This window comes from Podarcis erhardii (genome assembly GCF_964252035.2).
Source record: "Podarcis erhardii genome assembly, chromosome: 11".
Classification (NCBI taxonomy): domain Eukaryota; kingdom Metazoa; phylum Chordata; class Lepidosauria; order Squamata; family Lacertidae; genus Podarcis; species Podarcis erhardii.
The window spans coordinates 45,207,125-45,228,732 of NC_138501.1; the positions used below are offsets into that span (position 1 = coordinate 45,207,125).

General features: G+C 46.9%; 1 protein-coding gene across 1 annotated transcript in view; it reads left to right on the plus strand.

Annotated features, from left to right (window-relative positions):
• Nucleotide 1: 1 nt before the first annotated feature.
• The window catches only part of MBD2 (methyl-CpG binding domain protein 2), a 66,779-nt gene continuing 45,172 nt past the window's right edge, over nucleotides 2-21,608 (plus strand). The window contains exon 1 of the mRNA XM_081881673.1: nucleotides 2-501. Within this exon, the coding sequence (XP_081737799.1) occupies nucleotides 386-501 (116 nt within the window). The 5' untranslated portion in view covers nucleotides 2-385. The remainder of the gene's footprint in view (nucleotides 502-21,608) is intronic.

Genomic DNA, 21,608 nt, shown 5'->3' on the forward strand with positions numbered 1-21,608 from the left:
AGTTACGGAAGCAGCAGCAAGAGGAGGCGGAGAGGCAGGCGCTCCCGCGGCCGCCGCCGCCGCCGCCACCGGGCAAGAGGAGAGCGCTGCGCGCGCAGCAGCCCCAACTCTGCCTCCCAGCTCTGGCCGACGGAGTTCAGCGGCGCAGGAGGAGCAGGCGCGGAGCGTCGCCGCCGCTGCCGCTGGACAGGAGCCTCGACGGGCGGCCGCTGAGCGGGTCTCTCCGGCGCCCCTCGCCTGCCCAGCCTCCGGCCGGCCGGCCTCCTCTGCCGGCCAAGGGGCCGCCGCACGCGCCGGCCAGGCAGCCGGACAGCAGGCCTCGCTTGCTCCGGAGCAACTCTCTTTTTGGGCTCCGTCGGAGGGGCGCCGCCGCCGAGCCCCGCGCATGGAGAAGCGGGGGAAGCGGGTGGACTGCCCGGCGCTGCCTCCCGGGTGGAAGAAGGAGGAGGTCATCCGGAAATCGGGGCTCAGCGCCGGCAAGAGCGATGTCTACTATTTCAGGTAAAGCCTCTCCATCGGAAGCGCCAGCCGCCCAGCTCGAGTCAGGGCGTGACCCCAGAGGCGCTTTGGTCAGGGCCGGGTTCAAAACTCGCCGCAGCAGAAGCGCCGCCGCCGCCGCCGCCGCCCTCTGAGCATGTGCAGAGTCAGGGGCTCCCGGGGAGTTCGAGGGTTCGGCACGCCGCGCTTGGGAGTGGCGCTGAAGAGGGCAGGAGGAGTCGTGGCTTTCTGGCAGCGCCTCCTGAGCATGTGCAGAGTGAGGGGCTTCCCTCCTCAGGTGTTCTAGATTCTACACGCAGGATATTAGGATAGAAAAGGGCGCAACTTTCAGGCGGTTCCCCTGAACGTCGTCGACTAAGTTACTCTCCTGCCTCCCAAGTTTCTAGAGAGCTCCAGGTTCCACGTGTCTTAAGTTTGAGGAGTGATCCTCACCCTTTGTGGTGGGAAGTTGTAACTTTCTCAGGAATTGGCAACCTGACGCATTTAGTTTTTGAAACAAAGTCTGGTCTGCGTAACTTTGAGTGGCTTTGGGAGATGAACCAATCTGTGCGTTGGTGGCATTCTCTTTTCCTCTTTCCTCCCATTTGCTTCCCTGCGGATGAGTTTGACCAAACTGCGGGAGGCAGTGGAAGACAGGAGTGCCTGGCGTGCTCTGGTCCAGGGGGTCACGAAGAGTCGGACATGACTAAACAACAACAACAACCATTCCAATAAGGCTTCTTTCCCTCTCTTATTTTCTATCAGTGTCACCGAACCCACAAAAGGGACTGCTGACTGGTGGAGCCAGGCTAGGCTCTAAACCGGCCTTATGCGGCCTCTGGTGGCCCTACTTTGTATACTTCGCTTCTCTGGTCTCTTGGCCTCCCTTTCTGGGGTTCAGAGCAGCAGTTCAGCTTTGGTGCAACCCTGTGGAGGTATGATAAAACTTCTGCCTGCAGTTTCGCTTGCAAGGGAAAGAGAACTTTTTTCTCAAAGTTTCTAGGTAGGAAAAACATGCCTCGCTTCAACAGTAATATCTTTTCTTCCCCCTTTCTCCCCCTTCCGGCTTTGTGCAACACATGCATATCCATAACTGCCAGGCGGAAAGCCCGGATCCTGCAGCCTGGCCAGTTGGAAGGGTTCGGTTTGTTTGGCAAGATCCGTTTACGTCCTCCAGACTGCTGCCTGGAAAAGTGACCCCCCCCCCCGAAAGCAAAGAAGTCTGCTTTCTCTGCCCTGCCCTGGGTGTGTCTGGACAGCAGGGGCGTAGCCAACTTACTGCTTTTCAGATGTTACGGACTACAACGCCCACCACTCTTGACCACTGGCCGCACTGGCTGGGCAAGATGGGAGTTGTAGTCCAAAACATCTGGAGGCCACCACATTGCCAACATCTGTTGTATGGAGTGGCATTGTCCGGGCTGGAGTCAGGCGTAGGTGAGCAACAAAAACAACAAATTGCCCGAGGCCAGTGCCTAGTGCTCTCAGCAACTCTTTCTAGGAGGTCTTGTCCCAATGAAGCATTTGCGAGGACTGAAGGTCCCTGCCTTCCCATTGCCCACTAGGACTCCTCCTCTGCCGGGTATTTCCCGCACTATCTCAGGCTCCGCCTGCGCACAACCTCCCTCTACTCTGTTTGTTTCATTTCTCTGAGAGACCTGGGGGAAGGGAGCTGGTCACAGCAGCAGCAGAAGACTCCCTGGCTTCTACAGCAGCCTGTCATCTCTGCTTCTTGCTCCCGCTCCTCTCCAGCCTCTGCTTCTGCCTTGGATTCCGGACTGCTCTCTGCCACAGCCTCTTCCTGCTCATTAAACCCTGTTCCCTCTTCAGCTTCCGACACCTCCTCCTCCCAGTCTGCTCCCTCTTCTCCCTCTTGACCAGAGGCAGAGGAAGGGGGATGCGGAGGGTGCAGACCGGCCTGGGTGTCATCATGGGTGTGTGAGTGACAAAACGACAAAAATATGAGGGTTTTTTTTTTAAAAAAATGGGCTCACAAAACTTTTTAGTTCAGTCAACAAACCTAACAAAACGTGGCTGGCACTGGGTGCCACACCACGAGGGCCGGCACTTACCACGCGTCTCTCCTGGGAGTGGCTTGGGCGCCTGCAGGCTCTGCGCTGCCTGAAACGGCAGTGTGGGGCTTGTGTCTACAGCTGGGGGGAGGTGGTAGAGAGGCTCCACGCAGTGCCCCTCGCCCCCCTATGCGCGGCTTGCCCAGCCCCCGGCTGCAGGACATGTGCACCGCACCCAGCACCCGAGCGGCTACTTACACTGCTGCTCTTGACTACTCATTGTCGTCCCACCACCAGTCCCCTGAGTCTTCTTCCCCTGGGAGTTCCCCGGCTGGTGCCTCTTATCACCCCTCTGTGTCCATCCAGTTCTTGACAGACATTTACAGTGGTACCTCTGGATGCAAACGGGATCTGTTCCCGTTCGCATCCTGAAGCAAACACAACCCGGGTCCATGCATCATTTTGAGTGTGTATGCGCGAACGGCGAAACCTGGAAGTAACGTGCTCCATTACTTCTGGGTCACCGTGGAGTGCAACCCAAAAAGCTTAACCTGAAGCGACTTCAACCCGAGGTATGACTTACCGTATTTTTCGCTCTATAAGACGCACCAGACCACAAGACGCACCTAGTTTTGGGAGGAGGAAAACAAGAAAAAAAATATTCTGAATCTCAGAAGCCAGAACAGCAAGAGGGATCGCTGCGCAGTGAAAGCAGCAATCCCTCTTGCTGTTCTGGCTTCTGTGATAGCTGCGCAGCCTGCATTCACTCCATAAGACGCACACACATTTCCCCTTACTTTTTAGGAGGGAAAAAGTGAGTCTTATAGAGCAAAAAATACAGTATTTTCCTTCCTGCAGCATGCATGTATCGCCCACCCAGGCGACACTTGCTCTTGCTGCTCCTTTGGAACTGTTTGCCTAAACAGTGTCTGCTCAATATATATATTTTTTTTGGGGGGGGAGGGCAGAAGGAGACCCTGAGTGGGGTCCCCTCCTTGTGACCCCTGCTTGCCGCGATATGCACCACTGCCTTGAAGTAGCAAGTACAGCCAGCTGCTTTCGCTTGCTCTTGCTTTGAGAAGTCAGGCGAACACACAGCAAGAGTAAGCGAGTGAGTTCTGGGGCTCAGCAGGGACCCCTGACCATCCACTGCCCTTTAATTTCTCTCGATATGTTCTGTTTGCATGATGTGTCGGTCTATGGAATTGCACTTTGTGAGATATTATATGTTGAATTGTGTTTGAAATAGAAGTTACATGGTCAAAAACAGCATGTTACGTAGTGTGTGTTGTTACCAGGGTTGAGGGCTTTGGCATGTGTCTCACAATACTGACCCCTGGCACCGGCCCAGGCGTCAGGTGCATTTTGCAACCAAATGAAGATGTTTTTTCTTCAGGTTTGGCGCCTGGCATCTGCACCATCTGGCTGGTGTGCAGAAAAATCTCTGGAGATTTCTTGTCGCTTTTTTTTTTTTAATGTTTCAATGTGTTGTAAACCGCTTTGAGATGTTTTCCCCCTTTAAAAAGAAAGTGGTATAGAAAAGAAAGGAAGAATAAGAATGATCAATTTCACTGCAAAAAAAAAAAGGTGACTAGACAATCTGTTGTACTGACTATAAAAAAAAAGAAAAGGTAAAGGTAAAGGACCCCTGGACAGTTAAAAGGTAAAGGTCTTTTCGTGGTCCAGTTGTCACCAACTCTGGGGTTGCGGCGCTCATCTCGCTTTATTGGCCAAGGGAGCTGACGTACAGCTTCCGGGTCATGTGGCCAGCATGACTAAGCCGCTTCTGATGAACCAGAGTAGCGCACGGAAACTCTGTTTACCTTCCCTCTGGAGTAGTACCTATTTATCTACTTGCACTGTGATGTGCTTTCGAACTGCTAGGTGGGCAGGAGCTGGGACCGAGCAATGGGAGCTCACCCCGTCGCGGGGATTCAAACTGCCGACCTTCTGATCAGCAAATCCTAGGCTCCGTGGTTTAACCCACAGCACCACCCGCGTCCTTTCCTGGACAGTTAAATCCAGTCAAAGGTGACTCTTGGGTTGTGGCATGACTAAACCACTAGCATGACTAAACCGCTTCTGGCGCAACGGAACACTGTGACGGAAACCAGAGTGCACGGAAACGCCATTTAGCTTCCTGCCGCAGTGGAACCTATTTATCTACTTGCACTGGTGTGCTTTCGAACTGCTAGGTTAGCTTGGACAGAGCAATGGGAGCTCGCCCAGTTGCGGGGATTTGAACTGCCGGCCTTTCATTTGGCAAGCCCAAGAGGCTCAGTGGTTTAGACCACAGTGCCACCCGCGTCCCAATATGTGGTGACTGTAACCTAGGTTTAAGGTGCTGTTTGGTGATCAGCTTATATATCTGAGCTTCTTACACTGCTACAGAAACACACCTGCCTGCCCAGTGCAAAAGGACAACTTAGGATGTGGCGTTCCAACAGTAGTGATACCCACTTACGTATTCCCTGGTTGTGGAGGGCAAAGGGCTTCTTGCTCATGTCCAATTCTGCACCTCAAAACAGCGAGTACCTTGCATCCTGGTACCTTACAGCTTTACCCACTCAGTCTGCTGTCCCAGGCAGGGACACAAGGGGCATTGGTGGCCACCAGCTCGCATGGTTTTAAAAGCAGGTTAGATCAAAGCTATCAGTGGCTACTAGCCACAATGTCCATCTGACTGGCCCCAGTGAGAACAGGATGCTGGGCCAGATGTTCCTTTGGCCTGATCCACCGGGGCTTTTCTTAAGTCCTTAGGTTAAGCTGGCACAGTCCAGTTTGGGGCAGCAGCGTCACATTTGGAGCTGTCCTCTTCAGGCCTGGCGAAAGCAGGCAGCCTAACTTCTCTCGTTTCCTTCAGGGTCAGAGAGAATGACTCCTGTGCTTCTGTGACCCCCACCCCCGGTGGCTTCTATGGGCCAGACAGAGACTGGGCAGGCTGTTCCCCCATTTATACTGCCAGCCGGGAAAATGCCCCTAGAGACCATCTCCCTTGGAGCAGCAGGATTTCGACTTTCCTTGACTCTTCTTCCCCTTCCTGTAAGTCACCAGGTGACTTTCATAACCATTCCTGCCACACCCTTTTCTTACTTCTGCTGCTGCAGCAACTTTCCCCTTCTTTTCTGCTACTGTTATTCCTGTTGTTTCTACTACTGCTACTACTTGTTACAGCTGCTGCATCATCGGCCTGCAGTATGTTTTAAAAACCCTTTTAAAAGTAATAATAATAATAATAATAAAGTCATACCTCGGGTTGAATGTGCTTCGGGTTGAGCGCGTTCGAATTGCACTCCACGGCAACCCGGAAGTAACGGAGCGTGTTACTTCCGGGTTTCGCCGCTTACGCATGCGCAGACGCTCAAAATGACGTCACACCCATGCACAGAAGCAGCAGAAAGCGACGCGCGTGTGCACAGACGTGCCGTCACTAGTTACATTTGCTTCTAGATGCGAACGGGGCTCCGGAACGGATCTCCGTTCATATCTAGAGGTACCACTGTAACAATAATAATATTATTGAGGCTGTGGGTTTTTAAGCACAAGCTACAAGTTGCACAGAGCTTCATGTAACTCTTTTTTGAAGGAAGGTCTTGGGGATTTGGTGGGGAGGAGATGCTTTAACCCAGGCATAGGCAAACTCGGCCCTCCAGATGTTTTGGGACTACAATTCCCATCATCCCTGACCACTGCTCTTGTTAGCTAGGGATGATGGGAATTGTAGTCCCAAAACATCTGGAGGGCCGAGTTTGCCTATGCCTGCTTTAATTCTTGTCAGTTGTCCTTTCATCTCTCTGTTCCCCAGTTACTTTTTCTCCAAAGAGGGAAAAATAAAGTGGTAGCGCTCCCCCCCCCCATGGGAGGAAAAGCTTATGATGGGGGCATGGGGGCGCCTAATGTTTAGAGCAGGGGTTGGGAATTGTTCATCCGTAAGCCAGGGGCAGCCCATGGTGGTTTGGGGTCCAGCCTGTGACGTCTCCTTCAGCCTCTATATTAAAAAGCTCACATGCAAATTGAGCCTTTCCCACACTAACTGCTGCACAGTGGGGATTTTCTGCAGGAAGGGAAAAGGGGAGACACAGCATTGGGGAGGGGAGAGGAAGAGAAAATGGGTGACCCACCACCAGCTCCATCCTGACCCGCTGCTGGTTTCTGCAGTGCCTCCTGGAAGGTCTTGTCTCTCTACATTTTACACACACACTTCCCCCTGAAGTATTTATTTATTTTTAATTACTAACTCCGTGTAACATCCAGTTTGACCTGAATGCAGGGAATGTGTCAGAGTATTGTAAGCACATGGCCAACTATGGTCTACTCCAGAGGTGGAGAGCAGTTTTCTAGTCACGGGCTGTTCCCTCTGGTAGAAACATCAATTACGGTATATTATTCCCATATTACACCAATTACATTATTCCCATTTTACACCAAGAGAAAATGACTTACCAGAGGTCACACGAGGAATCAGTGGTGAAGGCGAAACCTGAACTCAGGCCACCAAATTGAAGTCCATTTCTTGCTGTCTCTCTTGTTCCCCATTGACCAGCAGGGGTAGGGAACCTCAGGCCCCGTGGGTAGCCCAGAAAGCATCCCACCAGGTGTCTCTATTTGGGAGTTTCCGCAGGCCACGCCCCTCACCTTCCTTGCTCCACACCTTCCTTGAGTGTTTTGGGCAGACTGAGATGCATCTCTGATACTGACTTTTGCTTGCTTGGATGGAGAAGTGTGTGTGTGTGTGTGAGAGAGAGAGAGAGAGCGCGGGCACATGCCTAGAAACTAGCCAAAAAACATGCAAAGGTAGCATTTATACCCAGTGTTCTGCCAAGAACTCGCCTTTGCTCCTCAGGAGGGACTGTGGTCTACCACTGCTGTACAGTTAGGAAAAGGGGAATGCTTTAATAGGATTCCGCCCAGCCAACGTTGCTCTGAAATTCTTTCCTTTCCTTGGTGTAAGCACTAAGCTTATTAGCTGTTTTTGTGTGTTAAACCTTCCCCCTCATGCTTTGGGCTTTTGCAGATTTTTGGAGTTTATGGCATGCACCTTGGACTTCATCTTAGCACACGGAAAACTGATGGTGGACGAGGGTTTCCTGCTGCTGCTTTGTTTTTTATTTACTAATTAAAATGCTTAGTTGCTTTATCCTTGACAAAGGCAGCGACTTACAAAATCAGACATATTCTCTTGCCTTGCAACCAACCCAGCTCCAACCCCTCCCTTGCATCTACAATTTGTGATTCTATGATTCTGCCCTTTCCCTGGGGTCTTGTACTCGCTGGTCCCATTCTCTTTTCTGTGTGCATGGGGATGGGAAGTAAATGTATCAGGCCACTTTATTTTATTTTTAAGAGATGCTTTCAGGTCCGTCGCTTGTCACTAAGAGGAAGCCGTGAAGGCAGGTGATAGCCGCAAGCCCATGCACCCCCAGGCTGCTTTGCATGTACAGCAGGCCTATATAGCTGATGTAACGGCAGCTGTCTTTCCTGTGCATGGCAGGATATGACCACTTCAGGTAGTTAAGAGTTTCATCGTAAATAGGTTGCAGTAAATCAGAAAGGACTGTGTGGCAGGAGCTAATCTGTCCTCCTCGCCTAGACATGGCAGCCAGCTCTGCTAGTGGATCTGATCTTCGTGAAAAGCACCCCAGGGGAGGGCATGCTCTTTATCAAAGACAAGGCCTTTGGAACCACCACTGACATCGCCTGTAACTTTTCGAAGTGCAGCTTTCCAAACTTGTGCTTGAACTGTGCATTTCCCTCCTCCCTCCCATTACTTTTTCCTTGTGTGCTGTGTCTTAGATTGTAAGTCTGAGGTCAGGAACCACCCAAATACCAGTTTTTTTCCCCAAGCCATTCCAAGAGTCTTGCAATTTGAAACTGGTATTGCTATTAGTATAAAGATAAAGGGACCCCTGACCATTAGGTCCAGTCGTGACCGGCTCTGGGGTTGCGCGCTCATCTCGCTCTCTAGGCCGAGGGAGCCAGTGTTTGTCTGCAGACAGCTTCCAGGTCATGTGGCCAGCATGACTAAGTCGCTTCTGGCGAACCAGAGCAGCGCACGGAAATGCTGTTTACCTTCCTGCCGGAGTAGTACCTATTTATCTACTTGCACTTTGATGTGCTTTCGAACTGCTAGGTTGGCAGGAGAAGGGACCGAGCAACGGGAGCTCACCCCGTCGTGGGGATTCGAACTGCCGACCTTCTGATCAGCAAGTCCTAGGCTCTCTGGTTTAACCCACAGCACCACCCGCGCCCCATTGCTAATAGTATACAAAGCCCTTAACAACTTGGGACCATTTACCTACGAGATCGCTTTTCCCCACAAGGGCCCACTTGACTCCCTCGATCGGTGTAATTGGCACTACTGCAGGTGACACATAATACCCATTCGGCTTTAGTGTGACAGCGTCTGAACTTTGGAACTCCCTGCCTGTTGAGATCAAGTAGGCACCATCACTGTACTCTTTTTGGTGCTTACTAAAAACCGTTCTTTTTTTTTTTTTTTATAATAATTTTTATTGATTTTACAACATAAAGAAAAAACAAAACAAACATAATGCGACTTCCCCAAACCTCCCCTTCACTGCATCCAAATTTCAAAATTTTTAGCAATTCTTCATCCCATTTTTATATTTAATTCTCTTTAAAAAGAGTTTCTGCTTTATAAATTTCGATTTATAGCTGTAATTCTTAGTGTCCAATCCCCTGACATCTTAACATTCCGAAATTTTACAACAATTTTTAAGATAGATTTTAAATTTTTTCCAGTCCTCCTCCACTGTCTCTTTCTTCTGGTCACGGATTCTGCCGGTCATCTCTGCCAGTCCCATAAATTCAGTCACCTTGGTCTGCCATTCTTCCAGAGTAGGTAATTCTTTAGTCTTCCAATACTTCGCCAAAAGGATTCTTGCTGCTGTTGTTGCGTACATAAAAAAGGTCCTATCTTTCTTTGGTACCAATTGGCCGACCATGCCCAAGAGAAAAGCCTCCGGTTTCTTTACAAATGTCCACTTAAGGATTTTCTTAATTTCATTATAGATCATTTCCCAGTAGGCCTTAATCTTTGGGCAGGTCCACCAAAGGTGATAAAAAGTTCCTTCACATTCATTACACTTCCAGCAATTGTTATTGGGCAAATGATATATCTTTGCAAGCTTGACTGGGGTCATGTACCACCTATAGATCATTTTCATTATGTTCTCTTTCAGGGCACTACATGCCGTAAATTTAATACCTGTGGTCCATAACTGCTCCCAGTCAGCAAACATAATATCATGACCAATATCTTGTGCCCACTTAATCATGGCTGATTTAACCGTTTCATCTTGTGTGTTCCATTTTAGCAGCAGATTATACATTCTAGACAAATTCTTAGTATTGGGTTCTAGCAATTCTGTTTCTAACTTTGACCTCTCCTTCTGAAATCCTAGTTTTCTGTCCTGCTTAAAAGTTTCATTAATCTGGTAATAATGTAACCAATCTCGGACTTTAGGTTTCAATTTCTCAAAACTCTGTAGTTTCAACTTTTCACCATCATATTCTATAATTTCACAGTATTTTGGCCAGTCTGTATCCATGTTCAATCTTTTTACCGCCTTAGCTTCCATTGGTGACAGCCACCTGGGGGTTTTACTTTCAAACAAATCTTTATATCGATTCCATACATTATACAATGCTTTCCTAATAATATGATTTTTAAAATTTCTGTGTACCTTTACCTTGTCATACCATAAATATGCATGCCAACCAAAACTATTATCATAACCTTCCAGGTCCAGAATATCTGTATTCTCAAGAAGTAGCCATGGTTTCAGCCAGCAAAAAGCTGCTGCTTCATAGTAAAGTTTTAAGTCCGGCAGGGCAAAGCCCCCTCTATCCTTTGCATCAGTCAAAATCTTGAATTTAATTCTGGGTTTTTTGCCCTGCCAGACAAATTTAGATATATCTTTCTGCCACTTCTTGAAACAGTCCATCTTATCTAAAATTTGCAATGTCTGGAACAAAAACAACAATCTCGGCAATACATTCATCTTAATTACAGCAATTCGGCCTAACAAGGAAAGTCTCAATCTTGACCATATATCGAAATCTTTCTTCACTTCAGCCCAGCATTTCTCATAATTATCTTTAAATAGATTCACATTCTTAGATGTTAAGTTCACCCCCAGATATTTTACCTTTTTAGTAATTTCCAAACCCGTTTCTCTTTGAAAACTATCTTTTTCCCCCACCGTGAGATTTTTTTCCAACACCTTTGTCTTGTGTTTATTCAATTTAAAACCTGCTACCTGACCAAATATTTCAATAAGTTCCAAAACTCTTTTTGTGCTAGTTTCTGGCTGTTGTAGTGTCAAAACTAGGTCATCTGCAAATGCTCTTAGCTTATAATGTTTAGTTCCGACCTGTATACCTTTAACCAGCTGGTCTCTTCTAATCATGTTGAGGAGAACCTCCAGTACCGATATAAACAATAGAGGGGAAATTGGGCATCCCTGTCGTGTCCCTTTCTCTATTGGAATTTCATCCATAACCATACCATTTACAATAAGTTTGGCCTTTTGCTCAGAATAAATTGCACTTATACCATTTTCAAAGTTCTTGCCTACCCCCATTCCTTGGAGATTCCTCTTCATAAAACTCCAACAAATATTGTCAAAGGCTTTCTCTGCATCCACAAAAATCAAAACAGCTTTTCTATTTATGTCAGTTTCCAAAAGTTCTAGAATATCTATAATATTCCTCACATTGTCTGACAAATGCCTGCCTGGTAGAAAGCCTGTTTGGTCCCTGTGAATCTCCTCTAACAGCACTTTTTTGAATCTTTTTGCTAGAATGTCTGCAAAAATTTTATAATCCACGTTCAAAAGTGATATAGGGCGGTAATTCTTGACTTGATGTTTCTCAGTTTCTGTCTTTGGTATAAGTGAGATGAATGCTTCCTTCCACGATTCGGGAGCCTTTTTCCCCTCCAAAATTTGGTTGCAGACTTCTTTCAATGGTTGTATTAACCAATCCTTCAATACTTTATAATATCTCGCAGTTAATCCATCTGGCCCTGGTGATTTTCCCAGCTTCATATCCTGGATGGCACTCTCTATTTCTTGGTCTGTAATTTTCTCGTTTAAACTCCTTCTATTGTTTTCAGAGATTTTTGATAGTCCGTATTTTCCAATAAATTCTTCTATCTCCTGTTCATTTTTTGGCCCTTGTTTGTATAATTTCTTAAAGAAACTTTGAAAACAATTACTTATCTCATTTGGTTTATTAATAGACTTCCCATCTACTTCGAGTGATGTCACTGTGTTCAATTTTTGTCTCTTTTTCAGTTGCCAAGACAGTAGCTTCCCACATTTATCTGCAGATTCAAAAGTCTTTTGTCTCATTTGTTTAATTTTCCATTCTATTTCCTGGTTCGTCAATTCCATATATTGTGTTTGATAAAATTTTATTTCTCTTAATATCTCCTGGGATTTAGGCTTAGATCTCAATTTCTTCTCCCCTTCTTTTATTAGATTCCAAATTTTCTCTTTCTTCTCATTCTGCTTTTTCCTCTTTATTGAATTCTGTTGTATTAGGAAGCCACGCATCACGGCTTTACTTGCGTCCCAAATGATTCTTTTTTCTGTATCTGATCTCAAATTGATCTCGAAGTAGTCTTTAAGTGTTTCTTGGGCCTTTTACTAAAAACCGTTCTTGTTCAGACAAGCCTACCCACGTGATTAGAAAGTTGAGGTCATTTTAATCTGTTTCAGCATTTTCATTTGGTACGTCTTAAAGTAGGATCGTGAATCCTTCTTGATTTTATTGTTTTGTCTTTTTGTAAACTGCTGTGAAGTGGGTAGTTTTTTTTTTTAATACAGTCAGGCAGTGTGTAAAGTGTATGGTATAAATAAATCCTATAAGTAAACAAACCTAATTTCAGTCTCTGGACTTAAATGGTCTGATGTGTCTGCTCCCCATCATTAGGACAGCAATGTGTCATTAAATTATTTCAAAGTGTGGCAAGCCAGTCCTGGTGCCCTCTGGCTCAGTCTGGTGAGCGAGATCCTAGATTTCTGCCCTAAAGTACTGCCCAGATGACACCACTGTCTGGGAATGCAAACTTGTTAGGGCAAAATGCTCTGTACCCCTCTTCTGAGTTAATTTCACTTCTGTTGGTGAGCTGTCCTTACTCATTCATTTTGTTGGTGTTTGAGAATCAGTCTGCATCTATTTATTTGTTTGTTTGCTGGAGGCAATAGTCCATGCTCTTTTGAGGATAGGCGTAAAGGATACACATGACTTAGGCAGCGTTAGAACCTCAGATATATAAGCTAGGTGCAAAATGGCTCCTTAAACCAAGGTTGTTGTTGTTATTTAGTCATTTAGTCGTGTCCGACTCTTCGTGACCCCATGGACCAGAGCACGCCAGGCACTCCTGTCTTCCACTGCCTCCCGCAGTTTGGTCAGACTCATGTTGGTAGCTTTGAGAACACTGTCCAACCATCTCGTCCTCTGTCCTCCCCTTCTCCTTGTGCCTTCCATCTTTCCCAACACCAGGGTCTTTTCCAGGGAGTCTTCTTTTCTCATGAGGTGGCCAAGGTATTGGAGCCTCAGCTTCAGGATCTGTCCTTCCAGTGAGCACTCAGGGCTGATTTCCTTAAGAATTGATTGGTTTGTTCTTCTTGCAGTCCATGGGACTCTCAAGAGTCTCCTCCAGCACCATAATTCAAAAGCATCAATTCTTCAGCGATCAGCCTTCTTTATGGTCCAGCTCTCATTTCCATACATCACTACTGGGAAAACCATAGCTTTAACTATACAGACCTTTGTTGGCAAGGTCATGTCTCTACTGTCTAGTTGACGTTTTGGGGCAAGGCGGCTCTAAAGTCTAATTTTTCAAAAGATGGACTGACTGTGTTTGATTCTCGGTTAAACATCTGGTTAGTTCAGATGACAACCTTGAACTAGGCTAGGCGCTGTGTTCTAAACCACTGAGCCTTGGGCTTGCTGATCGGAAGGTCGGTGGTTCGAATCCCCGCGACGGGGTGAGCTCCCGTTGCTTGGTCCCTGCTCCTGTCAACCTAGCAGTTCAAAAGCACATCAAAGTGCAAGTAGATAAATAGGTACTACTCTGGCAGGAAGGTAAACGGCGTTTCCGTGCACTGCTCTGGTTTCGCCACCAGCGGCTCAGTCATGCTGGCCACATGACCCGGAAAAACTGTCTGCAGACAAACATCGGCTCCCTTGGTCAGTAAAGCGAGATGAGCACTGCAACCCCAGAGTCGTATGTGACTGGACTTAATTGTCAGGGATCCTTTACCTTTACCCACTAGGATATATGCAGATGGCCTCAGAGGAGGATCCAGTGGCAGGGAAAGCAAGTCCTATGAGGAAATATGTAAAGAACTTGGGATATTTACCTTGGAGGGAAAAAATGCTGAGAGGGGGTGATCATGATAACACACTTGAAATACCTGACGGACTGCCTCATCCCTCAGAGGGAGGAGCAAAGACTTGTCTCCTCCGCTGCTCCAGAGGGCAGGATTAACCCTCAGGGGCTGAAGTCACATGAGGGTAGGTTATGACTGTACCTTCTGCAAAACGTGTTAATAGTATGAGCAGTTTGGTGATGGAATTGGTTGCCTATAAGAGTAAAGTGGTACCTCAGGTTAAGAACTTAATTTGTTCTGGAGGTCCGTTCTTAACCTGAAACTGTTCTTAACATGAAGCACCACTTTAGCTAATGGGGCCTCCCGCTGCTGCCGCGCCGCCGGAGCACAATTTCTGTTCTCATCCTGAAGCAAACTTCTTAACCTGACGTAATATTTCTGGGTTAGTTGAGTCTGTAACCTGAAGTGTCTGTAACCTGAAGCGTATGTAACCTGAGGTACCACTGTAGTGGGCTCTTCCCTCACTGGAGGTCTTCAAGGAGAGCAGGGGGCTGCCATCTGTTTCTGATTTTCTATCTCAGGAGTAGGTGACCTCAGTTTCAGGGGCCAAATGTGGGCCTCTATCCCTCTCCACCTGGCCCTTGGGACACTAGACCACACCCGTTTCCCAGCTAATCTCTTCACCAGCCTGCTTTTGCATGTACTCACACAGTGATAAAGCCTCTTGCTTTGTCTGATGAGGGATGGTGTGTGTGGATTTATACCGTGGCGTACAAAGGTAGAAGTTGCATCTATTGCTCCAGTGACGTAGCGCAGGGGTGGGGGCCTCAATCCAGCTGTGCACTTCTGTCACTGAGCTTCTCCATGCTAACCAGGAAGTGAACTCTCTGGACAACAGACTCTCCAGCCTCTTCTTGTTTTAAATCTCTGTGTCTGCGATCTCCTGGGTGACTCAGACACCATAAAGCAGTTAATGTGCATACGCACTCCATCCGTTTCGCTCCCTCCCTCTCTCCCACTTCTGTACAGCCCCGGGCACTGGCAACCCACGCTATGCCACTGCATTGCTCCACCCACTTTATGCCTCTGCTCCCCCCATCATTACATGCCTCCCCCGAAATTTCCCTGTGAGAGAATGCAGTCCTTTGTATTGAAAAAGATTCCCTATTCCTGCTTCAGCTTTTCTGGAAGTGCAGCCCCAGTCTCCTCCCTTGCACGATTGTAACCACATGATTGTACTCACATGAGGGAGACACATGAGGTAGAAATTTGTCCTGGGAAGATGGTAGCTTGTTCCTGGACCCCAAGCACTTCCCCTCTTAGAAATCAGTGTTAACTGCTCCGATTTCCCCCCAATATCCCAGGGCCTTTGTACTTCTTGGTTAGAACAACTTGGACGGCAGGGTGAGGTTGACTTTTCTTGCACACAACGTTTGTTGCAATCGGTCAGTAAGTTTTTCCTTCTCCATAAGCAAAAAGACTAGACAAAATTTCAGGCTTGGGCTTGAAATTTCTCTGTGGGTGCCAGACACCACCTCTTCAATTTCACTTCTTCCCTGGATCACATTGTCTGTTGTGGCTGTCATGAGGCCTCATGAAGCGCCACTTTTTTCTTCTTCTGTACATTAAAAAACACACAGTTGCCAAAAGTGTGCATTGCCCAAGCATTGGGAAGGTGACTGGGACTTGCCACATGTTGAGTGAGAAACCCAGCTGATTCTGTGCAAAGTGTGAAATGGCCCTTTATTCCTTAGGTACCGTCTGTCCAAAATGACAGGCAGTCGACAGAGTCAGACACATGCTCTTTTTACCCTGCGGAAGCTGAACTTGGGTGGGGAAGGGAGGAGATAATGGTGTTTGTATTGCAGAAATGGGTCATGATGCCAGACGTTCTTACAAATTCCGTGTTGGGGGGGGGGAGAGGAGAGAATGGAAGGTGGTTTCACAACCTTAATGGAAGCTCAGCATTAAATAACTGTGCTGCGAACCCCCCCTCCCATCTCCCTGTGATGAAAACACGCCGAGGGGTGCTGTCCAGATCTCTTATATGGGTGATGTAGCCAAATTTCAGGACTGTGGCCTCATTTCCCCCTCCACCTTCTGTTAAGGTGGGGGAAAAGGAGGCGATAGAAACCGCTTTGTAATTTTAGAGGTTGCTATCAGTTCAGTTTCGCTTTATTGCCCAAATTCCTAGGGCTCATAATGAGCTGTAGCCAAAAGGCCATGCTATCACTTTTGTTTACTGTGTGCTGTTCGAGTGCATTTAACAAGCAAAGGCATTTAGCTTCCTCTCGCTCCCTGCTTCGCCCCCCCTCCCTCTCTGGGGAGAAGGAATGTTTCATCCTGCTTGCTCTTTCACAACTGTCAGATTGTTTGAAAAGGCGCCTGTGCTGTGGCTGCCGAACAAGAGGGAGCTGACAAATGTCTGTCCAAATGAAGGGGTAAAAAAAGAAGAAGAAAAGGAGCAGGTCTTTTGTCTCTGAACTATGTCTCACCATCAAAGCTCGCTCTTCTCTCTCTCTGCATCTCTCCCCCCCCCCCCCCGCCGCCGTTTCCGGGTTACTGCCTTTGTTTGACCCGGGGTGCCACCAGCCGTATGCAAATGTGCTGGCCGGTGATTGGCCAGTGTTGGGCACCCGCTCTCATCTTTGCCCGTGGTGTGTGGCAGGCTGGAGAGAAAGGCTGCTTCGAAATGGGAGACCGGAATGATGTCCTAAGCGTGCAGGGATGCTAACATGCAGCTGTTGACATGCTTTGATATTCCTAGCGGTCTGGGGAAGTTGGAGGGGCTGCAGCCCTCTTTGAGTGCAGTGAAATACCGTATTTTTTGCTCTACAAGACGCACCAGACCACAGGACGCACCTCGTTTTGGGAGGAGGAAAACAAGAAAAAAAATATTCTGAATCTCAGAAACCAGAACAGCAAGAGGGATCGCTGTGCAGTGAAAGCAGCAATCCCTCTTGCTGTTCTGGCTTCTGGGGTAGCTGCGCAGCCTGCATTCTCTCCATAAGACGCACACACATTTCCCCTTACTTTTTAGGAGGGAAAAAGTGAGTCTTATAGAGCAAAAAATACGGTACTTATTCCCAAATTGCAGCAAGGGATATTGCACTCCCAAGCCTCGCTTCATTTCCCACCACCTTTCGCTTTATTTTCCCTCTTCTTTTTCTGTGTTGAAAAGCCTTGAGCTGTATAAGAGTTCCGGAAAGATCGTTTTTTGGTCTTCAACAAACGCCTCGCTTTAGGGTGGACCCGGGCATTAGGAAGGACGCAGGACCTCTGCCACAACCAGTGTTTCCAGTGCTGAGTGGTTTCCATAAAGTCCAGTTCAACTTGCACCATGTCCTAATGTCACTGAGACTTTTTAGACCTCACCCCCCCAACATTTCCAGTTCACGTATGACGTGCAAGTATTATTATCATTAATTAAATTCAGTGCTTTTTCTCTCAGGGGGATGCAGGCGTACGCATACCCCTAAACATTTTGTGAATCTTTGTACTTTTGTCCATTTACTGTATTTTTCCCCATTTGAACTGTAAAATGGTGATTTTCTTGAGTCAAAATGAGAGTACCCCTAAACATTTTCCCCAGAGTGGCTGGGGAAACTCAGCCAGATGGGCGGGGTATAAATAATAAATTACTATTATTATTATTAGGGGGGGGGGAGTGCTGATTAAATTTGCATACCTCCCTATACCCGCAGGTCTCAGGGCGGTTTGCAACATAGCATCACAAAATACACAATAAAAACAAAAACAGGAACAACCTCTATTTTTAAACACATTTTAAAAGGGCATCAGTGAGGTTACTCTGTGGAATGTGCTGGCACACAGTTTGTTTCACCTGAAGAAGCTGCACTAGGTGCCGATAAGCTAAAGCAGGGGTGTCCAACTGGTCGATCGCGATCTACCGGTCGATCGCAGGGTGTCTCTGGTTGATCATGGTCGATCGCAGGGCCCTGACCCCCCAAAAAAGCTCAACACCTTTGGCTTATGTTCCAAAAAGTTCAGCAACTCTGGCCAATCCAATGGGTATCTAATCCACTGCTAGTTTTTTTATAGTGGGAGTAGATTGCAGTCTCTTGAAAGTTGGATGCGCCTGAGCTAAAGGACCAAGTTAACCTGGAAAAGCACTTAACAACTTAGGACCAGAATTCGAATTCCGGCACAAGGGCCTCTCTCCCTCCTGGCCTGTCTGGGCATTGCACTTGACTGCAGGGCCACGTGGGCATCCATGGGGTGGGCCTCAGGCCCACTGCTGCCACCGAAGCAACCCAGGTAAGGGAGCGGCACAGTGTCTCACTGCCCCTCGGAGCAGAGGAAAACCAGTGGCAAATCTCTCTGGAATGCCTGTGAGTTGGCAAAGCTGCGTCGCCAGGCGGAAAGCACTGCTGTCCCACCTGGTGAAGTGTCGAGGCTTTTCTTTGAGAGGAGGCCCTTTCAGAGCCTCAGGCCTCCAGCTCCATCGTGTAGAAAACAGCAGGAAGTTTTGCCTCAGGTGGCAAAATGTCTTGCACCGCCCCTGGTTGCCCTGAGCGAGTCAAGGTCTACCAGCTTCATTTACGGGGTTGTTGGGTAAAAACACTCCCCTGAGCGCTTTGGAAGAGAGGAAGAAGGGTGTGTGTGTGTGTGTGTGTAACTTTATTTATTTATTTTCCATTTAATAATATACATTCACATCATTATCATCCATTTTACCTCCCTGGCTCTTTAGAGCCTATCGACTTCCTTCCCTCCCGCCTCATGGCTTTCAAAATTAACTTTGTATCATTGCATTTTGTGCATTTTCCAGTTCTAATTACACTCCTTACAAAATAGCTCAAAATCTAAATAAATATAGAAAGGTAGAAAATTTCTCATTACAAGTCTGCTAATGATGTTAATTGTTTACAATAATCTTCCAGATATCATAAAAATTTACTCCAACCCTTTTGGAATACTTGATCATGCTGGTTTCAGATTTTTTCTGTCAGCTTTGCCAGTTCTGCAAAGTCCACCATCTTCATCTGCCACTCTTCTTTCGATGGTACTTCTTGTTGTTTCCATTTTTGAGTTAAGAGAATTCTTGCTGCAGTTGTTGCACACATAAACAGTCTTTTCTCTTCCCTTGGTATCTCTTCACCCGCTATACCCAGTAAAAAGGCTTCTGTTTTCTTAACAAAAGTATTTTTAAGCATTTTCTTTAACTCATTATATACCATTTCCCAGAAAGCCTTTACCTCTTCACAAGTCCACCACATGTGACAGAAGATACTTCCCAGAAAGGAACTAGATTTAATTGGGCAAATAAATATATATATCCTGCTCTTCCCCTCTGCCTTTGAGGAGCACAGTTGCATTGTAGTTTCACCCCCTTCATGTCCCCACAATGGTCTCCCATCCCCAAGCTGCTCAGGCCCAGTCTGTTTAGCTTTCTATTCGACAAAATGTGTGTGCCATTTGATTGTAATAAAACCTCCAACAGTTTACAAAAAAGCTAAAACTGCTACCTTGGTGGAACCTGCAAGCACAAGAGCTTGGTCTTCTATTTCCTTGCTTATGTGCAAATTATTTGGAACAGAGATTCCAGCTTGCTGACCTTTATTATTTTTGTTCTCAGCAACAGCCTTGCACAATAGACCACAGTTATGCCCATTTCAGAGATAGGAAGCTGAGGCTGAGCTGAGAGGCTGTGACTTGCCCGAGACTGCAGAAAAGATTGCAAGGCGGACGTAAGTCTGTAGCGTTCAGGGCCACACAAACTCAAAAGAACACAACGCAAGTTTGGTTCTGGTGCTGATGCAGCTCTCCCCAGTCTCCTGACTATGCTTAGGATATTGTCTTCCCTGAGATGGGGAGAAGGCAAGTGAAATGGAGGAAGAGGTTTTCAAAACTCTTCAGTTATGAAGGAAATCTTACGCAAGTCCAATAGATACAAGGCAAGTTCACAGTATTATTAGTGTGTTGCAATCTGGACTCATATGCATTTTGTAATTATTTCTTTTAGGCTTGCAGTACATACTTTCCCCATCAATATCACATATGAGTTCGCCGTGTGGATGTGTGTGTACCTGATACATCCCTAAGGCCATGTAGCACAGGAGAAATGGATTTTCCCAGCCTTCAGATATGAAACGCTGATTAAGTTTACAATACCAAAAAGTTGGCTTATCGAAGCCAATGATCTTGATGGTTATTAAAATGTGCAATACTGCTATACGAAAACGATCTGGGTAGATCTTAGTGCTATAAATATGTGGTGTTCATAGTGCTGAGAGCTTTACTCATTTGACTAATCAGTGAAAACATTAGTTGATGGGGCCAATTTTTAGTGTGTAAGAGGTTTCCCTTCATATCTATTTTTGTTTGAAGTGTGTTGCAAGAATATAAAGTGTGTTGCAAGACACATATATATGGTATATGGCCTGTCACTGCCTTCCAGTTCATCATCATTAATTAATTCCACGAAAAAGAGGATGACTGAGCCAGTAAAACGTCTTTAGAGAGCAAGATATACATGGCAACTCGCTGGTAGTTAGAAAAGACAAAGGCAGAGTTGGGAGTTGTGTGTGAACCTCAAAGTGGGAAGCTGCAGGCTTCAGGCTGGGAGAGACAGAGCCATACCTGATTCCTACTTGAAGCCAAGGCTGCAGCTATGAGAGAAGCACGACTCTCTTGGGGTATTAATGCTGTGAGCCCCTCCATTGTAGGTTTGGGCTGCATATATGTGTAAGTTAAACTCATATCCTAAAGACACTGCAGTCTCCGCTGCCCCTTATTCCGAGGAAAACGAACCCTGGGTAAGAGCCTGGAAGAGGCAACAATACCCTTTTGTGATTTTATCTTGTGAAGCGTGGGTATAGGGCGGTATATAATTGTAATAAATAATAATAACATAATAACAACTCAGGTCCAACCTACACAAGCTGCAATATGTAGTTAATATCAATAGCCTACCTGAGAGGGCTACTGTGAGAATAACTGGAGATATAAGAAAATAACTTTGAGCGCTCAAGAATTGCACTACAAATCTCAGGACCAGAGGGCTAGATGTGGCCCTTGGGTTTCTTCCTAGGCCACGCCTTCTCTGTAAGCCACACCCCTCTCCCCAGACCACACCCCTTTACACTCCCACTCCTTGAGTGCTTCTGCCTGACTGAAGAATGGAGGATTGCGTGTATGCACATACACCTGAACTACGTGACTTCAAAGTTTAGCCCATTCATGTGACTGCAGTCTGTTTTCACTATTTTTTATACTGAATTTTAAATTATTGTAACTTGCCCTGGGACTTGCTGCTAAAGGGTGGGTCATCATAATAAAAATTATAGACTGAATTTGAAACATCAACAATACTCTGTTGCTTGGGAGTAAGAAGGTTGGCGATTCGAATCCTTGTGACGGGGTGAGCTCCCGTTGCTTGATCCCAGCTCCTGCCAACCTAGCAGTTTGAAAGCACGTCAAAGTGCAAGTAGATAAATAGCTACCGCTCCAGCGGGAAGGTAAACGGCGTTTCCGTGCACTGCTCTGGTTCACCAGAAGCAGCTTAGTCATGCTGGCCACATGACCCAGAAGCTGTACGCCAGCTCCCTCAGCCAATAAAACGAGATGAGCGCTGCAACCCCAGAGTCGTCCACAACTGGACTTAACAGTCAGGGGTCCCTTTACCTTTACCTTTGAGTAAACATGACAGGATTGCACTGTAATACTGCCACCCTGTATGCACTTACTGAGGAGTAAATCTGATGACGCTGGGTGGATCTTACTTCAAACT